Source organism: Mytilus edulis, chromosome 3 (genome assembly GCF_963676685.1).
Source record: "Mytilus edulis chromosome 3, xbMytEdul2.2, whole genome shotgun sequence".
Taxonomy (NCBI): Eukaryota; Metazoa; Mollusca; class Bivalvia; order Mytilida; family Mytilidae; genus Mytilus; species Mytilus edulis.
The window spans coordinates 20,384,150-20,405,818 of record NC_092346.1 but is presented as its reverse complement, the minus strand read 5'-3'; the positions used below and the strand labels follow the sequence as shown (position 1 = coordinate 20,405,818).

At 31.4% G+C, this 21,669-nt stretch overlaps 1 protein-coding gene across 4 annotated transcripts in view; it reads right to left on the bottom strand.

The window, feature by feature from the left end:
- Positions 1-264: 264 nt before the first annotated feature.
- Positions 265-21,669, bottom strand: part of LOC139514180 (filamin-B-like) — a 60,970-nt gene continuing 39,565 nt past the window's right edge. For all 4 annotated transcript variants that reach the window (XM_071302979.1, XM_071302976.1, XM_071302978.1 and 1 more), the window contains 12 exons: positions 21,530-21,613; positions 20,911-21,048; positions 20,184-20,363; positions 11,636-11,779; positions 10,576-10,698; positions 9,649-9,795; positions 7,071-7,175; positions 6,584-6,760; positions 5,998-6,279; positions 3,698-3,847; positions 3,045-3,212; positions 265-2,626 (listed from right to left, as the gene is read on the bottom strand). In XM_071302979.1, the coding sequence (XP_071159080.1) occupies positions 2,379-2,626; positions 3,045-3,212; positions 3,698-3,847; positions 5,998-6,279; positions 6,584-6,760; positions 7,071-7,175; positions 9,649-9,795; positions 10,576-10,698; positions 11,636-11,779; positions 20,184-20,363; positions 20,911-21,048; positions 21,530-21,613 (1,946 nt within the window). In that variant the 3' untranslated portion in view covers positions 265-2,378. The remainder of the gene's footprint in view (positions 2,627-3,044; positions 3,213-3,697; positions 3,848-5,997; positions 6,280-6,583; positions 6,761-7,070; positions 7,176-9,648; positions 9,796-10,575; positions 10,699-11,635; positions 11,780-20,183; positions 20,364-20,910; positions 21,049-21,529; positions 21,614-21,669) is intronic.

Here is a 21,669-nt window from a genome sequence, read left to right as displayed (position 1 = left end):
TGAAAGATACTAAGTTTCATGGACTTTTTCTAGGAAAGGCGGACAAAGAAATCAAGGTTCTGTTTCCTGTACATATGTACTGTTGATTCATAATTAATCTTGGACATCAATTTTCATAGTTTTTGTGGATACAGGAAAATCCACAAAACATATAATCAACAATTTCAATAAGAACAAATTTTATAACCACTGAATGAAGAATCCCTGAAGCGCAACTATTCTGAAGAAGTCATGTAAATTTTGTAGCCATGAAATAAAATAAAATTCTAGGTTTGGTCGGTTTTATTATAATAAACATAATACTCAAAATGAATATGATTTTAAATATTGCTATATAATTGTATGTTAATACACAGTGCTGTGCTTGCTATGCATAGATTTTCGTTAAACAATAATATCAACAAAACGTCATATAAACAAATATATTATAATTTTCTACCATACTATAACGCTGATAGCTAGAAAGCTAATTTTGTGTCTTGTTTTGCCGATTAAGCTACTTCTATTTGGTTTTTTTGGGGAACTAAATAAATTACAAAACATCACAGATGTACAAATATTCCTATATATTATTTTGTCTAAAAAGCTAATGTATGCCAGTTATGCTGCTATTAAAGGCTACTGTCTTTCTTTCAGATTTACACGGACACAGCACATCAAAGATATACAAATAAAGAAAAGCTTTAAATTATAATATCAACAAAACTTATAGACTGAAGACATGTAATATAACATTGTGATTTCTTTTAAAAGTAAAACAAACCCTGTTATAATAACAATTTATTCTCTGATGATTATGAGCATTTCATGGATAAAATAGAAAGTTAAGTTAAATATAAGAAGTATGTCAGTCAAAATCATTCTTTTAATTCAATGTTTACTATGATAATTTTTACAACCTTTGTAAACAAATTATTTTGTGTCAACTTTCATCCTGAGCATATATCACATGGTTGTTTAATAAATCTAAGTGCCACTCTTTTCTAAGAACAGCTATTTGGTAAAACATTTGACCAATTTGCAATTTTGGCTTGTTTTGGTATGTGACGTTTTTTAAACTTTTAAGTTGCAATTTTAAAATTGTAACAACACCTAAATGAAGAAACAAAAAATAAATAAAATAACATCACTAGAAAAACAAGCCAAAAAACATAAACATAACAAAAGTAAAATGTATAATTCAATTTCAATCTTTTCATTTTTGGTTAAATCAATTTAATCTTCAACCCATGATTCTTGTGAATTTGTAGATATTATTTTGTGTGCTTTTGAGTGAAATATGAAAACATGAATACAAAATATGAGTATTAGCAAATAACTTTACAACAATGTAAATGTATATATCAATCATGTATAAATATATATCAAAATATTAAATAAGCAAAAATTATATAGTCAAACAGCTATTCATACCATGAAACAAAATTATTTCAGTAGGTCTCCACTAATTTTACCTTACCAGTATTTTTAATTCTTAAACCAAGTTTGGATTTCTTTCTTAAAATAATTAAATAGTTAGTTGTATAATCGTTGACTCGTAAGACTCAACATTTTTTTTTTTGAGATGTACTAGCTATAGAAAAAAAAAGAAAAAGTGTCCATATATAATTGAACATCAAGCACAAAGTTGCAGTCAGAAATGCTAGTAAAATATAGTAAATATGGCAATCAAAGTAGTATCCTATTTCACAATTGCACAATTCGTAAAGAATGAATTCTCAGTGATTATTAACATTGATGTACTTAATTATTATATGAGTTTTGTGATATGAGAGAATTTATAAGACCCATTTCAAATCTTGAACCACTCATTGTAGAAATATATATGTTATACAACATATTTGTAGATAAACAATTTGTGAGCATTTTAATTGAAAGAAATATATTTTAATTTTGAATCCATCACAATATCCTCATTTACTTTTTTTCATTTAGCCTGATTCTTCTTTTCATTGTACAAGGGAGGTAATTCATTATATAACATTTGTAAATTAGCACTTTTTGTGTCAAGAACATCACACATACAAAGATCATAATTCTCATTATTAAAAAAAATCCAAAAAAAATCTCTATTCTAATAAATGAACAATTTCAGTTATAAAATTGAATGGAATGTATGTACCCTGATTTTCTTAAAACCCTGCAAAAAATTAAGTACATAACTGAAAGCTTTGAAAGAAAAAAAATCAAAATGGCTATGACTCAATATGCTAGTATTCCAATAATATATATTTCAAAGAATTGCTATTCATTTGATCATAGTAAGTTACAAAATCAGATCTATCATTTTATGAATCTGAAGAATTAAAAGTTTGCAATTTCAGATCTTTTATTTCATATCTCAGGTTTCAAAGTCATCTTTCAGAAGTATAAATAAATTATAATTTTTCTCTCCATTCGTCATAAGATCTTGGTGTAGGTTGGCGCCCTGCCGACATTGATGATCTCATAACTTCCTCTAGTTCAGCCATAGTGTCTACGATATGTACAAGGAATGGACTGCCGGGGACATCCACACTTGACCATTTAACACTGATATGATAGTCACCAATTTCTGTTGGATAGTACTGACACAAGATTGTCCTGTCTCTTTGGCTGTCTCGCTTCATTTCTACCCTGAAGCTTCCTACAATACAAAGTAATATACTTTTTTTTTTTAAAGTTGATGCAGTAAAAAAAAAATTATCAATGCAAAAAATTTTGAAAGTCATAATTTTCTTTTTCAACATTGGAAAATACTAGTTGTATTAGTTTATTTTCCTGAAACCTTGAAAAAAAGTCCATATATACAGAAGTTTAGCAATTAATCCTTAGTTTCATTCACTAACATTCAATGTATATTTTTTTTACAGTTTAACATAAATTTCTTGAAAAGAAGGTCTGGCAATACACCACAAAGTTATAATTTTCAAGGTATACATATAACAGGTATTTTTGTTTGACAACAAGAGCGTGAAAAAGTTGACCTTAAAAAAATCATCACTAAAAAAATCGATACCATAGAGGTATATATGTTCCCTTTTAGCCTTTTCACTATAACCTACCTTTTGGTCCTCTTACTCGGACTGTGAGTTGTCCAGCTCCTGCACCTTTGGTTTCTACAATAAACTTGCTCTGGAATTTTGCCAAGATTCCATGCTCCACACCTGGGCCTGTCACTCTAACCTTACTGGCATCTGGTGGGGCTGATACTTTGATTATAAATGGACTACCTATAAATATAAATAAAAAAATAGGTGTTATTGATCCTTTATATTACATGTTTTATTCAATTTGTTGTACAGTTGTGTAATAGTCTAATATAAACCAGTTTAATTGAATAAGGAGCATAGTTACTAGGAGAAAGCCACCAATATTTATGCTTCACATGAACTGGCACCACAATAATTGTAACTAGGGACTAACTTTTTTATGAGGTTTAAACATGCATCTTTTGTTCCTATTGATCATTTATCTAAAAACTTTTCTTTAATTTTTTTATTCTAAGTTGGAAATTACTGTAATCATTATTATTGTTTAGAACATGTGTAACATAAAAATGTTCAAAAGAGGCAAACTTATTAACTCTAATTTGAAAAAAAACTGAAAGCAAATTTTTCCATAACCTTTTTAAATTGCAGGTATTAACTCAATTCATTGAGATTTGAAACAAACTTCAAAGTCAAACTTAATATAGGCCTGTCAGTAATGGTTTTACCTTGTACATGTTCACCACCATATTTAACCTGTAGAACATGACGACCAATTTCCTGAGGTTTAATTCTTAGTTCAAATGTTCCATCTCTATTATCTTCAAGTTCACAATAAGCTGCTTTATTGGGTCCCATACAGGATGCAGTCAGTTCACCTGCAAAATGAAAAGACTAGAGGCTCCAAAGAGCCTGTGTCGCTCACCTTGGTCTATGTGAATATTAAACAAAGGACGCAGATGGATTCATGACAAAATTGTGTTTTGGTGATGGTGATGTGTTTGTAAATCTTACTTTACTGAACATTCTTGCTGCTTACAATTATCTCTATCTATAATGAACTTGGCCCAGTAGTTTCAGAGGAGAAGATTTTTGTAAAAGATAACTAAGATTTACGAAAAATGGTTCAAAATTGACTATAAAGGGCAATAACTCCTAAAGGGGTCAACTGACCATTTCAGTCATGTTGACTTATTTGTAAATCTTACTTTGCTGAACATTATTGCTGTTTACAGTTTATCTCTATCTATAATAATATTCAAGATAATAACCAAAAACAGCAAAATTTCCTTAAAATTACCAATTCAGGGGCAGCAACCCAACAACAGGTCGTCCGATTCATCTGAAAATTTCAGGGCAGATAGATCTTGACCTGATAATCATTTTTACTTATGTCAGATTTGCTCTAAATGCTTTGATTTTTGAGTTATAAGCCAAAAACTGAATTTTACCCCTATGTTCTATTTTTAGCCGTGGCGGCCATCTTGGTTGGTTGACCGGGTCACGCCACACATTTTTTAAACTAGATACCCCAATGATGATTGTGGCCAAGTTTGGTTTAATTTGGCACAGTGGTTTCAGAGGAGAAGATTTTTGTAATAGATTACTAAGATTTACAAAAAATGGTTAAAAATTGACTTTAAAGGGCAATAACTCCTAAAGGGGTCAACTGACCATTTCAGTCATGTTGACTTATTTGTAAATCTTACTTTGCTGAACATTATTGCTGTTTACAGTTTATCTCTATCTATAATAATATTCAAGATAAATAACTAAAAACAGCAAAATTTCCTTAAAATTACCAATTCAGGGGCAGCAACCCAACAACAGGTTGTCCGATTCATCTGTAAATTTCAGGGCAGATAGATCTTGACCTGATAATCATTTTTACCCCGTCAGATTTGCTCTAAATGCTTTGGTTTTTGAGTTATAAGCCAAAAACTGAATTTTACCCCTATGTTCTATTTTTAGCTGTGGCGGCCATCTTGGTTGGTTGGCCGGGTCACGCCACACATTTTTTAAACTAGATACCCCAATTGTGATTGTGGCCAAGTATGGTTTAATTTGGCCCAGTAGTTTCAGAGAAGAAGATTTTTGTAAAAGATTACTAAGATTTACGAAAAATGGTTCAAAATTGACTATAAAGGGCAATAACTCCTATAGGGGTCAACTGACCTTTTCGGTCATGTTGACTTATTTGTAAATCTTACTTTGCTGAACATTATTGCTGTTTACAGTTTATCTCTATCTATAATAATATTCAAGATAATAACCAAAAACTGCAAAATTTCCTTAAAATTACCAATTCAGGGGCAGCAACCCAACAACAGGTCGTCCGATTTATCTGAAAATTTTAGGGCAGATAGATCTTGACCTGATAAACAATTTTACCCCATGTCAGATTTGCTCTAAATGCTTTGGTTTTTGAGCTATAAGCCAAAAACTGCATTTTACCCCTATGTTCTATTTTTAGCCATGGCGGCCATCTTGGTTGGTTGGCCGGGTCACGCCACACATTTTTTAAACTAGATACCCCAATGATGATTGTGGCCAAGTTTGGTTTAATTTGGCCCAGTAGTTTCAGAGGAGAAGATTTTTGTAAAAGTTAACGACGACGGACGACGACGACGGACGCCGGACGACGGACGACGACGACGGACGCCGGACGCAAAGTGATGGGAAAAGCTCACTTGGCCCTTCGGGCCAGGTGAGCTAAAAAAAGTCATATAATATCTAGAATCTTTGTTTTCAAATAAGTTATTTTGTTTCTCCATTTCATCATTCTTATTATGGATTTACAGAAAAAAAATCTTGATTATTTTGTGTATAAAATTGTATAATTGAAAAAAAGAAGATAAAGGGAAGTAATTCTGTAATGCATATTTGATATCCAAATTTTAGACATGTCTAAAATAAAATGCATATGCAAAAGTTATCAAGAATTATGAAAATGACTTCTTTCTAACCAACTAAACTTCTGCCAAAAGTTAAAATCATTCAACTCTTCAATAAGTAAAATGAAACAAACCTGGACCGGCCTTTCTTGTATCAATTGTTACATTCAGTGATCTTCCTGCAATACCACCTGTCAGGCCTTCTCCAGATACTGTCACTTTGTTTGGGTAGAATGCACCAATGACATTGACCTTGTATGGAGATCCACGAAGCTGTCGATTGTTCCAAGTGATATTAAGTAGATATGCCCCAGGAATAACTGGTACATATTGGCATCGATATTTCCCTTGTGCAATTGCAATAACTTTGACTGGAATTTCTGCCTTCACTCCTGTTAATGTTACTTCTGGTGTACCTACAAAAAATTAAATTTAATTATTTGAAGAACATCAATTCAAGTTTGTAATTTTATCTGTCTTCAATTACCTCCCCTCTGCAATTATATGGGGAGTTCAGGAATTGAATTCAACAAATATCAAAAATAATTATGCAAAAACGTAACTTTTAATTTTATCATTTTTGACTCCATACTTGTGCATCTTATTTACAACAAAATAAGCTGCAAATGTGATGCAAAAATTTATTACATTTCCATTCAAAACACTGTCCTTTCAAAGATTTAAAATTCAAAAACTAATACTTCCTCAATTAAAAATTACCTGGGCCTGCCTGAGTACCATCAATGTTAAATTCAGCCTCCTCTCTGACTGATGCCTCCTTTAGTCCTCTACCTGTTAAGATGACCTTATTATCTTGACGACCATGTACAGCATATCCTAGCAATGGGGACTTTGGAAGGGCCAATTTACTCCATTGCAGATGAATATAATGGTTTCCTGAAATATAATAAAAGCTGATGAAACAGAAAGCTTTGTACTGCAGTTTTAATCTTGATATTCTTTTAAAAGACTACTTCCAATCTTAAAATCAATTAAACAAATCTAGGTTGTAATCCTGAGGTTTTAAAAAAAATATTTAAATACATTTTATGTGGAGTTTTTCCCCCAGACTAATGAACAGATAATTATTGTACAAATATTAATTCAGAGCCTTTCAAAACTCAAATTATGTCTTGAAAATGACTTGGATGATTAGAGTGTATGCATATCAGAAATTAATCCACATCATTTAAACTTTGATTCTGACCTTCTTGTTCTGGAGTGAAGGTCATTGTTACTTGAGCACTTCCTGTTGCTTCTATCACAGAATGTAAACTTGATGCTGGTCCTGTCACTTCACTTGTTAGATGACCTGAAAAATGGGGGAAACAAAAAAAATAAAATCTATGGATATTTTAATCTAACAGCCTCTTAATGTACTAAATGCACATATTTTATTTATATAATGGCAACTCCACTACTTTTGTGTGTTGTTCTATTCATAAACGAAATGTAAGCCTGAAAGGTCTTACAATGTATAACGTAAAGGTACCCAAATTGCACCTATTTAGAAACAAGAGTGCACACACTGAAATGTCTCGCCTTCTATACTAATCATTGATATTATGTTGATAGTCCTAAGTATAAAGCTTAGCTTTATTACAACTGTCACATAAACTTAACATTAACCAAGATAACTAAACAAAGACCAATGAACCTTGAAAATGAGGTCAAGGTCAGATGAACCAAGCCAGGCAGACATGTACAGCTAACAATGCTTCTATACAACATATATAGTTTACCCATTACTTATAGTTTAAGAAAAATAGACCAAAACACAAAAATTTAACACTGTGCAATGAACCGTGAAAATGAGGTCACGGTCAAATAAAACCTGCGCAACTGACATAAAGATCATAAAATATTTACATACACCAAATATAGTTGACCTATGGCATACAGTATTAGATAAAAAGACTGAAACTCAAAAACTTAACTTTGACCACTGAACCATGAAAATGAGGTCAAGGTCACATGACATCTACCCGCTAGACATGTACGCTTACAATCATTCCATACAACAAATATAGTAGACCTATTGCATATAGTATGAGAAAAATAGACCATAACACAAAAATTTAACTGAACCATGAAAATGAGGTCAAGGTCAGATGACACCTGCCAGTTGGACATGTACACCTTACAGTCCTTCCATACACCGAATATACTAGCCGTATTGCTTATAGCATCTGAGATATGGACTTCACCACCAAAACTTAACCTTGTTCACTGATCCATGAAATGAGGTCGAGGTCAAGTGAAAACTGTCTGACAGACATGAGGACCTTGCAAGGTACACACATATTAAATATAATTATCCTATTACTTATAATAAGAGAGAATTCAACATTACAAAAAATTTGAACTTTTTTTTCAAGTGGTCACTGAACCATGAAAATGAGGTCAAGGACAATGGACATGTGACTGATGGAAACTTCGTGACATGAAGCATCTATATACAAAGTATGAAGCATCCAGGTCTTCCACCTTCTAAAATATAGAGCTTTTAAGAAGTGAGCTAACACAGCCGCCACCGCCGCTGCCGCCGCTGCCGCCGCCGCCAGATCACTATCCCTATGTCGAGCTTTCTGCAACAAAAGTTGCAGGCTCGACAAAAATAGCAACGGAAATCTTACAACATTTCCTAAAGACTAAACAATTTGTATTTTTTTTATTTGATACTATGCACGTCTTTCAACATAGGTAAACATATTTAGATATACACAAAACGTTCACAGCATTTATCAACAGATGGTCTGTTTACTGAAAAAGCAAAATGTTCGAAAACGTCACCGTACGACGTCATCAAAACGTCATCTTTTTAAAATTAGCAAAAACAATATATTATAAGCATCCATTTTGTAAAATATGAAGAGTAAGCATGGACTAATATCAATAAACACAGTATGGACATATTTTACTTGATTATAAAAAAACGTAGGTGAAAAAACTGTCAAAATAGGTGCAATTTGGGTACCGTCACGTTATGTTTTATATAATTGGTATTTCTCAGGGGCATCGCTCCTTTTAAAATTGTTGATCAACACTAATTTTAACTAGTCTGAAACATTCCTTTGATATAAAAAATTCAGAAGAATTCAAGTGCAAGAGCCTAATTAAATTAAACAAAAGCTCGGTTATTAGACTTTTGACGATGTGAATTTAAGCATGGATGCAATTTGGGTACTCCTCATTACAGAATCCTGGATAGTTTGGAGGTTGATTTAAACCCATTTTTTTATGGACTCAATATGGATTAAAAATCAAATTAGTGTACCTATACAATGAAGAAGGATAGGGCTACAAAATAAACACAGTATGGACATATTTTACTTGATTATAAAAAAACGTAGGTGAAAAAACTGTCAAAATAGGTGCAATTTGGGTACCGTCACGTTATGTTTTATATAATTGGTATTTCTCAGGGGCATCGCTCCTTTTAAAATTGTTGATCAACACTAATTTTAACTAGTCTGAAACATTCCTTTGATATAAAAAATTCAGAAGAATTCAAGTGCAAGAGCCTAATTAACCTTCTTATTGGATAATTTCATTCTATATATGCATGAAATATTTGCCGCTGGACATTAGGCAAAAAAGCCAACCAACCAAATGTTCCCACCCGTCATCATATAAAATTTGTCATTCACATTTATCCATGCAAATATAATTTTTCCTCTCTCCTCAAAATTTAAATCCCTCCTCAAACAAAAAACAAAAGTATATACAAATTGTGCTACTAAAAGAGTAGCAGTGTATCACATATATATAAGTAAGCATTATACCTGGTCCTGCCTCAGAAATATCAAAAGCTATATGCTTAGGTTCTCCTACAACCAGATGGACTCTGTCTTTATTATCTAATATTTGCTGCCAACCACCAACCACTTCAACTTTGTGAGGATTTACAACTTTGGGATGGAAGGGGCTACCTAGAAATAAAATAAATCATAAATATAAGTTTATGCTCTGATTCTCCTGTTTTTACCTCTTTTACATATTAATAAAGTTTTATGAAATCAAAGAGAAACTGTCATTTTAAATAACATGAAAATGTATCATCCAGAATCAGGTATTTTTTTTTAATGTAAAATAATAATTTTAATTGTTATCTCCCCTTGTAAAGAATAATAAGAAACTTATATTATCGATCTCCAGATTACTTCTTGAGGGAACAGAGATAATACAAAATCAAATTGTTTCATAGACAAAAGAATTACAAGGATATCTGCACAGATTATCGTAGGAAAATTAGGAAAATTGTTTGTTTATGACGGTATAACAAAACATAAATATGGTTACTGGTAATCAAACATTAACATCAAGGAAAAGTAAGATATCTGACGAGAGTTTTCAAAGGTGTTTTTTATGAACAAACCATGATTTTTGCATTAATATTCATGCATGAAATTCTTTGTTCTTGGTTTCCTCCATAATGAAGCCTTTTGATGCCTGTGTAGTGCCTCAGTTGAAACGTCTTGCCTAGGAATCTGTGTATCAGACTTAATGAAATTGTATTTTATATAAAAAGGATATTCATAAGAATATCCGGCTTGAATTTCATTCATGAAATATTCATTTTCACAATGCATTAATACTTTAAACCTGATGATTTTTTTTATTGAAAAAAAAAACCAATGGAGGAAAGGGTTAACAGTTTATATTTAAATTCTCTACGTTGATATATCTACACGTTTGACCATGTTACACACCTGGTATATCTTTACCATTCCATGTCACAACCAGTGTAAACACTCCAACTTCTACTGGTACATAAGATACAATGTATCTACCCTCCTTTTGCTCTAGTGTTGTTTTGGCAATTGAATTTGGACCTGTAACAGTAATTTCAAAGTTTTTTTAATAATTCTTGACAAATTGTAACAAGAGTACAAAAATTAGATAACAATGTCATACACATTTTTGGAAGCTTTAAAACTGCTTTTACTTGGGTTTTTGCTCAGAGCAAATATTTTCTGCTGGACATAATAGCAAATAATAATTGGATATTCCTCTATTGCACTAGTGCAATAATGCCTGTAAGTAGTGCAGTTAAAAATAGTTTACCGTAATTAAACATGGAGTTCTTGTCATTTGAATAGGTTTAGACATATAATGAAATGTCTTTCACAAAAGCAGGTAATTTTTTACATGTAGAAAATAATGTTCTGCTCAGGACAATGGGAATAATTATATAATGTTTCCTTAATTATAAACCTCTATATCATACACCAAATAACCATATAAAAGATAAATCTATCATTATTTCCTCTTCCAACAAACTCAACAGTGTTGGCATTAGACAGTACAATGACAGTGTATTGGTTGTTCTTTTTTTAAAAGTAACCCATTTTTCTGTTTGGATAAGCTGCCAATTTATATTTTGCTCTACAAATTTTTGATCTTGAACATACCTCATAAAGGTTATTCCTAAAACATGTATAATGCACACTTAAATTAGTGCAAAATTTCATATTCTTACAGCTATTGAATTAGTATATATTCAAATCATAATCTTTGACAAAAATTTATGTTATGTTTAGTTAATTCAGGCAAAAAACTGTATACAACATGTGAACCTAACCATCAATTTATTAAGTTGTTCTTGCCTTGATTATACAAGAATGAAAGCCGATAAGCATCAACAAATAATCAATAAATGAAATATCCTTTTCTTTTAAAATACAATATCATAAAACAGCCATAGAATACAATGTTTATGCAAAATATTGCAGTATGAATCATGTTAAAAAAGTGTGAAAGAAAATTTACCTTCTACTTTAACGCCCAAGTCACCAACTCTATTACCCACATCAACACTAAATGAAGCATTTTTATTTTCTTCTCCTGAATAAAGTCCATCACCAGTAGCTGTAGGCAATCCACCATCATCGATATTTTGTATGTAGGGACACCCTGTGAAATAGTTAAACAAACTTTATTGCTTCTTCATCCTTACCTGAATGAACATTGAATCATACTCACTAGAAAATTCAATTTAGAATCAATCTAACAAAATGGTGAAAAAGGAAATAAAATAGGCACTTAAAAAAAATATTACCAGATATCATAATGATGAAGTAATACTGTCACAAATACAACCAGTTTTAATATTATCTCAAAAACTTCTAATGAGATTTGGACAATTTTAACAATATCAGACACAACATCTGTCCGTGCCCCCAGGACAACCCATTTTATGAATTGACCACAATGCACAAAGGCAGAGGTTATGTCAAAACCTTTTACTGAGGAATTTTAATGACTCAATTTACCAAGGTATTTTTGATGTCCAACTAAAAATGCAAAACAAAGACAAAAGATGTCACATTAATACACTCTGGGACATCATGCTATAAAACATGCAAAACTTTATAAAACCTGCTATATAAAGGCAGGTGTTGATATATTTACTTCATTTAGAAGTATACAGCTGCTGTTAAATCATGCACCAATGATCATTATCATTTCAATATGGCAACATTTTTTTATCATTTTTTTATTTCTAATGTCCTTGGGAAATTTAAAACAGCTTTTTGGAGATCAACTGAAAACTAAGTGAAGTGAACCTTCTATAACCGAATATCTATCCCAATAATTATAATTAAATTCTTAGATCTAGAAGAATATTTAATTTGCAAACACTTTTCCATAGTTTTTTTTTTAAATAAAGAAAAGCATGCAAAACCCCTCGCTTTGAGATCATAAGAATTTGCAGTATGACTATCATTCGCAGACTTGGAATTCAAACCAATCAAAAAACTTGTTTGGTGTTTCATGCACAAATTTTGTATTTTGATTTCTCAGTAAAATTTTATGACCATATTTATCCTATTTGTTTATCACATTATTTCTAATCGACTCCATCTCAGCAGATTCTTACCACTAATGCTGATAACAGTAGAATACATTTCTTCATCGTTTATAACCTTGACATTGGCAGTGTACATGACACCATTTCTTAGTCCGTACTGAAACACACTATCGTTAGATTGCTTAGAAATGTTATTTTGAACACTAGGTTTATGACTAGAATATTTGTTATCTTTTTTAATCCATTGTTGTTTTAACTTTGGAAATGAATATTCCAAGGTGGAAGCTGTATAGCTCTCAAAACTATTTTGCCGCGACAGATTTGATCTTTTTATAGACTTGTCATGGAGTTTGGAGGTAACACTCGTACTCTTTATAAATTTTGGTTTCTCATGAGAACTGTCTGATGGCTTTGCTTTCTCATGAAAACTTTCTACCGGTGACAACATTTCTTTTACACTTGGTCTTTCTTTTTCGATTTTCTTTTGCATTGTTCGATTTAAGAAATGATTTTCAAGGTTTGCCAAAACGTTGCTGTCGAACATTTTTCTGACAGATTGAGGTTTTTTGACTGGCTTGTATGAAGTCTTGTTCTGATTATTTTTGATTTCTTTGATATTAGCACCATCTCGACTCATTAATACAGTCTCAAGTTCCTTCACTAACTCATCCTGTAACTTTGACCCAGGATCCTTTTTTATAGAAGTTTTGAAAAATATTGGTTTTGGAATCGGAGCAATTGAAACACCAATTGAAGAAATCCTTTTCAATATTTCTTCTTTACTTTTGCCAGCAATTTCATTCTCATCTTTTTCATCTGAATTATCCACTTTTACAGTCAATGGTAATTTTTTATCGTCTTCAACATCAGAATAAGTTTCACCATCAGAATCAAAATTAATATATTTGTCTTTGATTGCACCACGTAATTCATCCAGTAAACCACTTTTTTCAGACACTATTTTCACATTGTCCACAGCAGACGTCCCATTATTTACTGACACATTGTCATCAACTGTCACATTGTCAGTAGTTATTGACACATTATCCTTCAACATTAAATGGAATGGTAATGGTGGTGCAGGAATTATTGTAGGAATATCAGAACTGTCAGTAACTGTCATATTGTCAGAAACTGTCATTTCACTGTCAATTACAGATTTTTCAGTGTCAGTTTTTGCAGATTCTAAATCCATCTTTGACAATTTAACCTACCCTGCAGTTTTACAACACAATGTCTTGTTTCTATAGGACATATCAATGCACTAATAAACTGCCTTAGGAGAGTTTATAGATCCCATATCTTTCTAAACAATTTGCAACCATTTATGTACAAGAATTTTGTCTTTATCCTAATCCACAGTAAAATAGTTTATCACAACTATGTCTTTATATCCACATTATATAGGTAAATAAAGCACAACTGTTTTAATCTATCAGAAAAATCACATGGTTATATATATCCCAGAGTTTACATTTCTATATTCTTTTCTTGACTTGTTTTCCTCAAATTACGCAAGACTACATAGAAAAAATCTTCACCTTCGTCATGTTGAGATACATTCAGCAGGAAATTAATATTTCACCCTCAAATAATTGATCTGAAATACTATATCACTTTTCAAACCAGTTTATAAATGTGCTGCTATTTTTTAAAGGTCGGCTATCCATATTCAATCAATCATCAAATTATAAATATTTGATTTCAGATATGTATTGTGATAAATAGTACTGTCTCTTCAAGTAAAACCAGATCAATTACTTAAAACCTGTGTCCAAATCACTCAGCGTCAAAAACTGATCATATTCCTTTAATCATTAATTCCAGTGAATACAAAAGTCCTTTTGCATTATAAAATATAAAATTTAAATACTTTTTATTTTGTTATTTAACTGTCTTTTCTTCACAAATTCAGAATTTAAAATTTCCGCTTAATAATCTGTGATTTAATCATGTACACTAACTAACAACAACTTTCATAAGGCTATCTTATTCATCACAATTGTAAACTCAGCATGTTTATTCAATCCTTCTATAGAAGTAAATTGTTTGCATTTTAAAACACCCACATTTGATTCAAAGATTTAACTTTACATTTAAAGTTCAAGCTCTGTTATAGCCTAAGGGCATACATAATCCTTATTCCAAGGTTTTTACACTTGACCATTTGATATGAATTTTAAAGTCAGTTCCTAATCATGTTGACCTTGATTATATAATTATTGTTAAAAATAAATTAAGCATTTACTATTTTAGACTATTCTTTGAGAGAGCAGTTTCCTATTAAAATTTAAAAGAAATTTCCATGCATCCAAACTGTTTTACCAGTCATAAGATACTAAAGAATAATTGAGAACCTCATTAAAAATCTATATTCTAGGAATTGGAAGAAAATCTTACTAAGAAGAATTTACTTGACAGGAAGATTGAAGGCCTTTTTACTGGTAAATTATACGTGTACCGGTAACCACTTAGGCAGAGGGATTTATCAATTTTCTTCAGGACTCTTGGCTATTCGAGCTGAGGGACTTAATAAATCTATTAAATATTGTTATACATTCTATAATCAAGTTACAGGTATTTGACTTTTACAGTAGGACTTAAATCTATGTGGCTTGTTTCAGAATGAGATTTGAATTTTTTTCCTTCTCATCCTAGCAACCCTACCACAAATAATATATAAAACGCTTATCTAGGAGAAAATCATTATAAAGCCAGAAATTTTTCAGACATGCTTCAATTGTTTTTCAAAAAGGAATCAAAATCAATGAATATTTTAATTATAACATAAATATGTCAATGAACATGTGATATATTGATTTAAAACGAAGCTGCATACAGTGAAATTCCTGCAAATATGGGAGATAACTCAAATTTGTTTTTTTAAGAATTTTAACATGCAAAGAAAATAATTATCTTTTATTTTTTTTATAAATAGTTTTATTAAAATCAAGCTTTTTAAGTCAGATATCAAATGGTCTCTAGTCTCAAAAATTAAAGATAAAGTCTCAACATATTGACAACAACTTCCAGAACTTTTAAAGTAAAGTTTTGTTTAGTAATTTGGTTTATACTGCAATTAGTTGTGTTTATTTCCTAAATATAGTAACATAGCTATATTTTGTATAATGTCAATTTCATCATGGAACACTTTCTCCACAATCAGGGGTCAATTAAGGGATGAAAATAAGTTTGACATTTGTGTTACTCTTTTAAAAGCTATTAATGTACGTATTAGCTTAAGTACACGTTGCAGTATAAAAACAATATTAGGTCAATGTCATAAAAATATTTTAAAAAATTGTACTCTGTGCAAAACTGGGGAAGGGCTTGGTAGAACCCCAGTTTCTCAGCCTCATACAAAAAAGTTTATATTTTCCTGACATTGACCTAATATTGTATATGACCAATACAAAAATGTCACAAAGGTCAGCTGGCACTCTGCCATGTTTACTGGTCAGTAATGTACAAACTGAGAGTTTGTTGTGTTAATTCTATTCATTGTATATCATAGCATGATACCATTATCATAAATAAATTATAAGACATTTTAATTTGTGATAAACTTTTCCAAAGTATAATCAGGTCATATTAAGATAAATTTTATTAATCTGCTTGAACGATTTTTGTATTATTCCTCATCAAATTTAAATAGATTAACAGAATGTAAATACATGAATTGTTGACTTGCTAAATTGGGGACAAGAATTCCTTTTATGAGTTTTTATAGGTATCATCAAAAGTAAACACGTCTGTTTGCTCTGAATTTAACCTGAGGTTGGATAATGCATAGAATTATACAAGACTGTTTAAACGTTCTTTCATGAACTCTTATTTTACAAACATAAAACCATAAAATTCTATGATGTTTTAGGAGTGTGTATCAATTAAATTCTTCCGTATATTATTTTGGATTATTAAGCATTCTTTAAAATATTATGTAAATAACTGTGACACTTTAAACTTAACCTGAAGTAAAAAAAAGTCTTGACAGATAAACCAACAATACAAAAAAGTTACAGGTGATTTTATTCTTACAATCTTGTTAAAAGAATAAATGATTGAACTTTGAAGGTATATATGTTTTGTTTTGGCAGATTTCTTTCATAAAAAGAAGAAAACACCCCTAAAATATTCTAAGTAATTTTTTGTTTCATAGAACTGAATACAAAAAGTAATTGTTTAGTTTTATATTGTAACTATGCTTATACATGTTTAGACCATGCACATGTCCAGTTCAATGATTGCATTCAGTCATTGACAGATGATTACTTTCAAACAAATGATTGCATTACACTTCAGAATAACTAAACACAATCATATTTTACAATTATCTATGAAAGAAAAAAAAACTGATGCAAACTTCTTGGCTATTGACAATAATTTCCCGCTTGGGCCATACATGGATATTGTATATCAAAACTTTGGTAGCACATGTTTTTGGGGAGGCACATCTTTTTTCTATTCAACAAATCCTTTTCTAATGATTTTATACTAAGTTGACAAACTTCTTATAAACAGTGACCTTGATGAATTGATCATGGTACAAAATTATGACACCATCATTTCTGCTATTTGACAGTAAGTAAAGATGCGCAGACACTGTCACATTAAGTTAACATGGGAATGACATGTCTGATGCCTTGTGTCAGGAAAGCCATGTATGAAAACTCTTGCAATAACTCTTTTAGGGTAACTATTGCAAAATTATTTCACCAACCAATAATATGCCTTTTCTAGCAAGTCTTAATCTATACCAATACTTGTCACAATAAATCAACATGCAAACCACTGTCAGCCTATCATGCATAATTAGTCAAAAAAGACTTATTTTTTGAAAACAAAACCAGTCCTCTAAAGCAAGGCCTTGGTTTGGTGAATTCTATTAGTCACAAGATGAAAGGAAAAGAAATTACGGAATTTAGAAATTTTTCACCAACAAACCATATCTAACTTCAGGAAGGAGATTCAGTCTGCTATAGATTTCACAATTCTGAAATAATCGGATTTTGGAAGGCTCCAATTAATGTCTGAAGTGGTGGCTCCTATATATTTCATTTTTAAGTGAATTAGTTTTTTGTTATTAAAACAAAATTCTCCATCTTACAGCTCTTCCATAAAAGCATGCAAAACAAACTTTTAATTAACTTGCTTTCTATATTTGTTTGGATGTTTGTAAACAACAAGAAGGTAGTCTATTTCAGTCTGTTTACTATTTACTGGAATACGATTGGACAATAAACATTAAATTCAATTCATGTCAATTCTTATTGTCCAAACAAATCCCAGTATGTATAAAAACAGACTGAAACTCTGCCTACCTATTGTTTGCAAACAACTAAGAAACAGGAATTAGATGGAAAGGAGTAGGTCCGGTAAGGACCGATTTTGGCCTCAAATTTCAGGTTCATATGACGAAAGATTTTGACCACTTTTTAAACACTTAAGTGTCTATTTCATTTGATTCAATTAGTTAATGTGAAAGATTTTAACTGATTTAGTCATTAAAATCGATCCGAGTCAAGCTCAAATATGAAAAATCTACCAAATATGCCGAAAAATGTCACTTTTCAGACGGTTTTTGTCAAAATTGAAAGTGACCGCATCCGTGTTCATCCTCAACTTTTATATATGTTATGTATTATCATAAAATACAACTTGCATTTCAATATTAAGGATGAACACGAATGCGGCCACTTCCGTTTTACAAGAAAACTGTCTAAAATTTAACTAAAATGCTAGAATTGTGAAGATTTCAGTAATTTAGCATGACTTAATGGTGCTAGTACCCGATATATGTGCATTGTATTTTCAAAAACAGCCCATATTTATGTAGCAGAAGCATTCTACTGTCCAATTAATAACTAAAAGTTTACATTTTAACAGTTTTGTAAAACTGTTATATTTTGGGGCCAAAAAGGGGTCTTACTGAACCTACTCCTTTACCACCAAACTAGAAGACCTTGATTTTGTGGATGACCTAGCATTACTATCTTCCAAATTCCAACATATACAGTTAAAAACAAGTAAACTTCAAGAAAATGCCAGCAAAATGGGATTAAAAACAGGTTCAAAGAATCTAAGGCCAATTCAGTAGGTTAAGAAAAATATGGAGATCATTGGTACTGTCATTTAAATCAAAGGTCAGATTATTTAACAGCTTAGTCATATCAGTACTTCTGTATGGATGTGAAACCTGGAAAACAACCGAACAAAACAAAAAGAAATTAAACACCTTTCAAAATAGATGTCTGAGACAGGTATTGAAAATAAGATGGTCCAATACAATTTCAAATGAAAACCTCCACATAAGAGCTGGAACAAAAAAGCTAAGGCCACAATTAAAAATATGTTAACAAAAAGAAATTATAGTATCTATGGTTTATAAGTCTTCATGGCTATCTGATTAAAAAAAAAACTTCTTCAAATCAGGACAATAAAAGATTTTGAGTAGGACTAGGCAGCTTTTTTCTGGGTAGGTAGCGTTTGGGCAAACAAACCTATTTTTTTTTTATGGCCTAAGTGATGATGTAATAGAACGGCGTTGGAGATGGATTGGCCATATACTTAAGATGGATACCAACAGTATATGTTCAGTTGCACTGACATGGAAACCAGAGGGAAAAAGGAAAGTTGGACGTCCCAAAACCACCTGGAGAGAGACTGTAGAGACAGAACGAACATCACTTGGATGGAACAGCTGGGCTTCAGTAAGAACAGTAGCCTAAGTCTGTGTGAGATGGAAACAATGTATCAGGGCCTCAAATACTGACAGGCATGAAGAGGATAGGTGAGGTGAGGTAAGACAGAGATTGTGTTGGAATAAATACAGTTCTAAATAAAGAACCTTTGTGAGCATGCTCACATACCCTGCAACCCCACATTGTAACTGTACAAACAAATCAAACCAGATTCCTAAGTTCAAAGACTCAAAACTCTACAAATGTCAACTGATAAAAAATTTCTTTTGGATATGCACATTTACATATAATGTCCTCATTAACTACAAAGTTTCATGACATTCTGTTGTGTGGCTTCAGAGGATTTGCGATTACAAACTGTTGCAGTAGTATATTAAGACAAATAAGTTCAGAGAGGCTTCTACAAAAAAATTTGAATCATAATTTCCTGTCGATATGCTTATCTACATAGTATGTCCTTATCATCTTGAAAGTTTCATAAAATTCTGTTGTGTGGTTTCAGAGGAGTTGCGAGACAAACTGTTGTAGTAGTTTATTAAGGCAAATACCGGTAAGTTCAAAGGGGCATAATTCCTAGAAAAAAATTGAATCATAATTTCCTGTCGATTTGCACATTTACATACATGTAGTATGTTCTTATTATCTACAAAGATTCATACTCTGTTGTGCGTTTTCAGGAGTTGCGGTGACAAGAACAGGACTGAAGAATAGACTGACAGACGGTTCAAAAACATTATACCATCCGCAACTTCCTTGCATGGTGTACTAAATATTACTGATACCATAAAAAAAACTGCTTACTCACCAGGTAATTCATAACCAGCATAGCTAACATAGATTGAATAAGGTCCTGATTCATCTGGAATATAAGCTATATTCTTGGTCCAATCTCTGTCCTCTGTTGTAATGCTGTGGTCCACTGTACGACCTGATGGACTTTTTATAATGACTTCGTAATCATGTCTGCTAGCTTGAGAAAGGTCCACTGAAAGTAAAACATTTTCTTTAACAAGCAAATATAAATAATCTGTCATGTTTTTGCCATATCTTCAAAAGGGGTAGACATCTTGTTTCTGTGACTATTTCTAGACGACAGAATTTCTACAACAGTTCACCATGCTAATATTTTGTCTAGTTATACATATACCTGAAATTTATCTATACAGATTTGGGAACATTTTTGCGAGATCTGCTCAGTTTTTCTAAAATTTGCTTTCCATATATTTTCACCCCAATATATCAAGGCATGTGTTTAACACTGCTATTTGTTCACTCAAAACCAAGTTTTAAACATTTTTTAGCAACTGTATTTAAAAAAAGGTTGATGGTCACCTGTTGTTAAATTTATTAAATACTATTGGATATTAATTTAACATTCATTTATTTACAGAGTAGCTGCACACTGACCAATTTCAGTATGACATCATCAAATCAAGAGTGTTGGCACAGGTTACACCCTGCTCCTTATATACACTTGTCTGTAAATAGTAAGAGGAGTTAACCTAATAATAAAATGTGAATACTTAACTCACCATCAAAACTAGCAGGTTCTCCAACACCTCGCTGATTAAATCTGGAGACACGAATGCTGGCTACATCAAAGACATCTACATAGTATGGACTCCCTTCTATTGGTTGTCCTCCAAAGTAAATCTCAACTCTATGCTGACCTGAGTAAGAAAATATATGCTTGAATTGGCATTAAAATTACATTTTTTTTGTTTTTTTTTTATGGTAAAACCCCATTGCAACTATAAAATAAAAGGTTTCAGTAAAAAAATTATAACTGAGTGGTGGTAGTCATTGAACAAAAACAAAAAAGTTCCTGAATTGTGGAGAACAATTATTGGAGAATGAAATATTCTATAAGCAAGCTCAAAATCATGGTTTCCCAATTCATTTATTTTTCATGGGATGTAAATGAAATTAAATACATACTAAATTGTGGCTTAAGCATCATCTCTGCTTAAACCACATGCTCGCTTAAACCAGGATAAAGTAACAAGGGGAGGCAAATCTAGTACAAGGAATTATCAATTAGGTACAATCAGAGTTGTCTCCCATTTTAAGCAATTATAATTTATAGCTTTTCATTGATAATAAAACCTAAGAAACTCATCATTAGTTCATAAATTTTAATATTGTATGTACCTGCCATAACTGGAGTCCATTCCACTTTCATTGTACCATCAATATTTGTAGATAGACGAGAAGGCATTTTGTCCCCATTTTCAGCTACAAAAACAAAAGAATTTAGAGATGATTTAAAACATAAAGAAATAATATCTTAA